The sequence below is a fragment of the Poecilia reticulata genome, chromosome 7, assembly GCF_904066995.2.
Source record: "Poecilia reticulata chromosome 7, P_reticulata-male-v2, whole genome shotgun sequence".
NCBI lineage: Eukaryota > Metazoa > Chordata > Actinopteri > Cyprinodontiformes > Poeciliidae > Poecilia > Poecilia reticulata.
In genome coordinates, this window is record NC_088836.1 from 26802301 (window position 1) to 26808300 (window position 6000).

The 6000-nt window shown below is 38.5% G+C and overlaps 1 protein-coding gene across 1 annotated transcript in view; it reads right to left on the reverse strand.

Moving 5' to 3' along the window:
* Positions 1-5597, reverse strand: part of kdm5bb (lysine demethylase 5Bb) — a 30245-nt gene extending 24648 nt beyond the window's left edge. The window contains exons 1-4 of the mRNA XM_008414414.3: positions 5224-5597; positions 1748-1825; positions 1374-1496; positions 1113-1283 (exon numbers count right to left, since the gene is read on the reverse strand). Of these exons, the coding sequence (XP_008412636.2) occupies positions 1113-1283; positions 1374-1496; positions 1748-1825; positions 5224-5376 (525 nt within the window). The 5' untranslated portion in view covers positions 5377-5597. The remainder of the gene's footprint in view (positions 1-1112; positions 1284-1373; positions 1497-1747; positions 1826-5223) is intronic.
* Between the last annotated feature and the right edge of the window lie 403 nt (positions 5598-6000).

Here is a 6000-nt window from a genome sequence, read left to right on the forward strand (position 1 = left end):
CTGCCAGTAAATCCGACCTGTATGCCTTCTGCAGTGTAAACGGGCAAACGACTTGAAAGTGCCCCGCATGCGCACTAGAGGGCGCAATAGCGTCAGCGTTCTCAGTATTCTGCCAACCGCCATAAAAAGAAGAAGAAGTGCTCCGTGTTTGCGGAAGTAAACATGGAGGCTAACGGTGGAGCTTAGCTTATATATTTGAAGTTGTTGTCCGGCCGGAGCAGCAAATTAACAACTTAATCCTCATATAGTCCGTCATGGTTGTTGTTTTTCTTCCTACTTGCGCGTATCAGGACGCAGAATAGTGAGATTTGTTGAGAATCAGTGACGTTCAGTTCTGACGAATGCGGCCAGGACGTTGGGTCGCATTTGAATCGGATACGTATCGGATATGGGTCACATTCGAAACAGAATCCGACCTGTGCAGTTCAGACGGCCATAAAAACATCAGATACAGGTCGCATTACGTCAAAAAAAAAAAAAAAAAAAAAATCGGAATTGGGTCACTTCAGGCTGCAGTCTAAAGGCACCCATCTGGTTTCAACTGTAAGTAATGTTTTCCAAATTTAGGCTTTTAATCAAACGTAAGATTACACCTTAGTACAGAACTGTGCAGTTTGAATATGAAGCACTTTCAAGGATTTATACAGAAATCAAGCACTTTAAAAACCTTGAAAAAATAAACTGAAATTCAAACACTTTCATGCCCCCTGTTCATAAATCAGACCAGAACTTAAAAACTGTATTTTAGGTTTAAAATTTAATTGAATGTGACTTCTTAAATGTATCTGAGGGTCACAATGAGAGTGCAGGGACATGAGAAGATAGGTGAATGATAGACCTCTGCAGTCGGAGCCTTCTTGACTAAATATCCACACTTTTACTAACAAACCAAACCAAAAACTTAGAAATGCAGAATTCAAAATTATCTTTAAAAAAATTATATCATATATTTTTCTCCAAAGCAAATCACACAGAAATCTTTTGTACGGCGGTTTGGTTTCTGCTCGTTTCATTTGTTTTTTGTTTTTTTTTTTACATTTTTTTCCACAAACAGCATCATTTCAGATGATGACTGCAGACTGCTGTCATGCCGGTACATGCGTGCAACTCACCAGCAGGTTAGCTCCGCTCTGAAAAAGATTGTAGGGATAGAGGATTCTTTCGTAATGCCCTCGCAGGTGTGAGCCGACGGCTTTGCCGGGAGAGAAGCCCATTTGAACTGCGATCTTGGTCCACCGCCTGTCCTGGCAGACGATGTCAAATCCCCCCTCATCTGCAACGAGCTGAAACGGCACAGAGTCACGTCAGCGGTGTCTGTTTCTGAACTCTGAGATATATCTGTCTGTGAATAACGAGAGGTGGAAGTAATGCACCTTGTTTAGCTTATATAAATCCAAGATCTTCCTCTCCACATGAGGGATCTTCAGGGTACATCCCTGCAAATCCCAGAATTTGGCAATCTGGTCCAAAAAATTGAGCTTGACCCTCGTCTGTGCCTAAAAACAAACAAAAACAAACAAAAAAGAAAATCAATATTTAATTTCTCCAAAATCACAGTGTGGTGACCTAAAGTATATTTTTTTAAATTAAAAAGCATTATTATCTTACCAAAAAATGCTACCTTATGCTAAGAAACATTCTTAAAGTACCTAGAATCTAAATGTAAACAAATGAATAAAAAACAAAAAGACGCAGAGACAGATAATAGTAAAATCACATCCGACATAATCGGATAAACAAAACTCACCTCCAGCTCATTGAGCCGCTGGATGCGAGGGACAAAGTGAAGCTTGTCAACATCGCAGGCAAATGGTGGCTGCCAGTCCTGAAGAGCAACGACACATAAAGGAACATGGAGGTCATGATAGCTGGCAGCCTGCAGACGGGATTCACCCTTTCATCTCTACACCCAGCCCGACAAAACTATCCCTTAAATATATTTACGCTATTAAGAAAGAGGCAACTTTTGAATTTGCTCTGAATATCAAACTTAAAGGAATGTTACACTAAACTCTAACAATAGGCTTGTTTTGGATTTAAATAATCATATAGACAAAAATATTGATTATTTATTGGTTATGTCAGCTGATGGAGAACATAAACAGTACTAATCGCCTAACACACTTTATTTCTGTCAAACTTGTCCAGACCATTAAACAAACATAACCTGAATAAATGCAAAATGCAGTTTTTAAAACAGAATTTCATTAATTAAAATGACTAAAGCTATATGAATATAGCAGGCCTGATCAGAGTTAAATTTAGGAAATTACTTAACAGAACCTGTCTAGAAACATGAAGTAGGCTAAAAGACGTCAAGAAGCATGCCCCAGTCTAAGCAGATTTAAGAGCAGGTGATTGTCTGGGGAAGGTCAAAAGGTCGTTTCTAAGGTTTTGGAGCTCCAGTGATTCTCAGTGAGAGTCATTATCGACAAATAAAGGAAACGTGAAGGCCTTCCAGAGGTGGCCAGCCTGTAAAAACTGCTCCGAGGGCAATCATCGACTCAACCAGGAAGTCTGCAAAAGAACGAAAAACTACATCTAAAAAAACAGTGCAGGCCTCACCTGCCTCGGTCAAGGTCAGAGTTCATGATTTAACAATGAGGGAGAGAGAAAGAGAGAGAGAGAGAGAGAGAGAGACTGCTTGAGTGCAGGGAATAATTTTAGTGGACTGAAGAGACAAAAGTGAAACTTTCTGGAAGGTTTGTATCCCATTAAATATAGAATAAAACTAACAATATTTTAGAAAAATCTTCAGACAGTCATGTATGGTGGTGGTAGTGTAATGCTCTGGGACTATCAAGTGTAATGACTTGCTATAGGAAAACCTTACTCACCTTAAGCAGAGGTACTTGAAAAATATTTACTTTTAGGAGTCATTTTACAGCTATGTACTTTTTACTTAATATTATTATGAAGAATTAATACAGTAACTTGAGTAAAATCTCAGGATACTCTACCCAGTGACAGTAACTTCACTGAATGAAGAATAAACATATTCTGACTAAAAATGCACCAGATGCAAACCTACTGTTTATGTCAAAGTGAGACCTCCTGTTTGTAAACAAGCTTGTTATCCAAATGTTATTTGGAGGTCAAGTGAAAACTGGACGTATTTGACCTCGTTTGAACATAGATATTCATTACATACTGTAAATATTAGTTTCATAAGTTTTATACTGAAATATATTTATTTGTAAAAGTGTTTAATCAGCTTGAATCTGTTTGTTTGTAATAGTTATCAGTATTTCTTCCCTTTTAGGCCTTAAAACATCAGAATTTACACATAACTAAACCTTTTTCTGTCTCATTACATAATTTAAGTATTAAATCAAATGCTATGATCAGTTAATAATAATAATAATAATAATAATAATAATAATAATAATAATAATAATAATAATAGTACATTTTATTTGTAGACACCTTTCTCAACACTCAAGGTCACCTCAAGTACACACTGCATTTGAAATGCAAATTTCATTTGACTGAATACTTTCTTTCTCTTACCTAAGCATTTTCTTGAATGCTGCTTTTTACTTTTACTTGAGTAAAAATATGCTGAAGTAGTGTTACTCTTACTTGAGTAGGTTTTGGGCGCTTTGCTCACCTCTGCTTGTAGAAAAATGAGACTTCCAGCTGCTTCCGTTCACATTCACTTTATTTTACACAACCTAATGTTGTCATAAAGACTGTTCTGGTGAAAAAGAAATGCTACTTTTACTCAAGTACAATTTTTGGGTCTTCTACTCGCCTCTTATTTGATTTATGCAGCAAAACAATGATTTAAAGCACATGGCCAAGGATAGCACTGAATTTCTAAACAAAAACGTAGCTAAAGTTATGTAGCAGCCGAGTCAAATTGCAGACTTATATCTGATTGAGATGCTATGCCATGATTTTAAACAAGTTGTTCATGCTTTAAAACTTTCTGGTGTGGCTAAATTAAGACAATTCACAAAAGAATAATGGGGCAATATTCTTCTACATAGTTGTCACCAGATTATTTGGATTAGTGAGTGACTACGTTTTTCACAAAGGCTCAGAATGGTACATCTACCTTAAATTAAACCTTAACTTGAAAAACCACATGTTTTATTTACTCAGCTGATTTTCGACTGGTGTTAAAATCTGCTTAACTGGGACAAAAACAATAAAAACGTCATAAGTCTGTACGGGAGGATATACTTTCTCACAACCCTGTAGATCATTGTGTAATGTAAACACTTTTTTTTTTTTTAAAAGAAGGAGGTCAAAAACACCCAAAGTAACAAAATGAGCCCCAAGTTCTTTGCTTTAAGTCTGTGGCCAACATCCCCCACTGACAGACAAAATGGCCAGATGGAAGACTCAACTCAATAGTCCAGCTTACCACAAAGCCAACATGGAGGACAACACCCTTCAACACAGGCTCATACATGAACCCTGGCTGACTATGTGGTTGCTCATATTATCATAGCCTGCATCAATAAAATGTTCAGCAATATTGCGTTTTTAGCAATACTTCAAAGGTCATAACTTGATTTAGTAGGAAGGACTTTTTTCCTCCACTTTTTAAAAAATTCATACTTAACAAGAACATCTTGCATAACAGTTAAAAATGCGTATATATTAACGTGTGTATGAAAACAATTGAACACACTCTGCGTCGGGTTTTTATTAGAAAGTGACCATGAAAGTGATGGGACTCACTCTGTGGATGCTCTTCAACTAAATAAATTAATAATTATGAAAGTCAGCTTCATGGCTTTAGGGCCATTAAAAGGACAAACACGGTAAAAGATGAAGCTAAATGTCATTTATTTTATTTTTATCATCCGCATTTTCTTGCTATGCTTTCAGGAGCCGAATAGCTTCCGCATAGCTGCTGGTGTCAAAGCTGAGAGCCTCATTATGACAGGTATAGCTAAGGTTAGCCTGCCAGCAGAGAGGATCAATGACCGGACCACCACCGAGGCTTTATTGACCTCCGACTGTGATACGGATTTAACACCCCGCAACAAACACACGACTGCTAGTACACCTCAACTAGATCAGTATATCTGGGTTAAATACAGGGTAAATGAGAAGAAGCTAACGGTTGCAGCACAAAGAATGAGGACCGCGGTGTGTATCCGCCATGTTGAACAGTCCCTTTAAATCCTAGCGCTCGGTCCATCTAAAGCCGAACTAACTCAGCATCCGCGCCCTCAGAAACCGAATAAAACAACTCGGCGCACTCACCGGCGGCGGCCGGACTTTGCAGATCCCCGTCCTCTCTGCGATGGGCCGGATCTTGTTGATGAAAGCATAAGGATCTCGAAATTCTTCCCAGCTGGGCTCGAAGACCGGGCACTCCGGGGGAGGCTTGAACTCGTCCGGCCGAAGCAGGCTCATGGTCGTTCGGGACCCAGCGGAGTTGTGACTCAGGGGATCGGCGTGCTGCGGTCGGGCTGAAGGTGTTTTGTTTTTGTTTTTTCTTTTTTGTTTTTTTTTTCTTTAATTTTTGTTCCGGTTATTCACCAGTCACAGTCGGCCTGCAGCGCGTCGACATCAACACGAGAGGAGGCAGATTACACTCTCACACACATCTAACCGAAACACATACACACACATCCACGCACAGTCAAGAGAATGTTCCAAGGCAGTGAGCACGTCCGCCTAAAAAACTAGTCACCGCACGGTTCTACTTGATGCTCGGCAGATACATCGCTCTCTGCAGACTTACACTGTAATAACTGCTGTATACGGGTGTTTAATTGTTTTGTATTAAACTTCCTTAAAAGATTTTTGACTTTATTCGTTTTAAATAGTAGTAATGGAAAAGAATACATCCAATTGTTTAATAGAAGTGCGACGAAATTAAGGACTGTTAGTAGGTTCATAATGCATTAGGCAACACCCAAAAGTGAAACAAACGATTCAGTTACAAAGTCCTAAAAAGTTACAAATAAAGATATTATTAAAAACGTCTGATTAAATGAGGTAATCAAATCAGTTTCGAAATAACTTAGTTAAAAG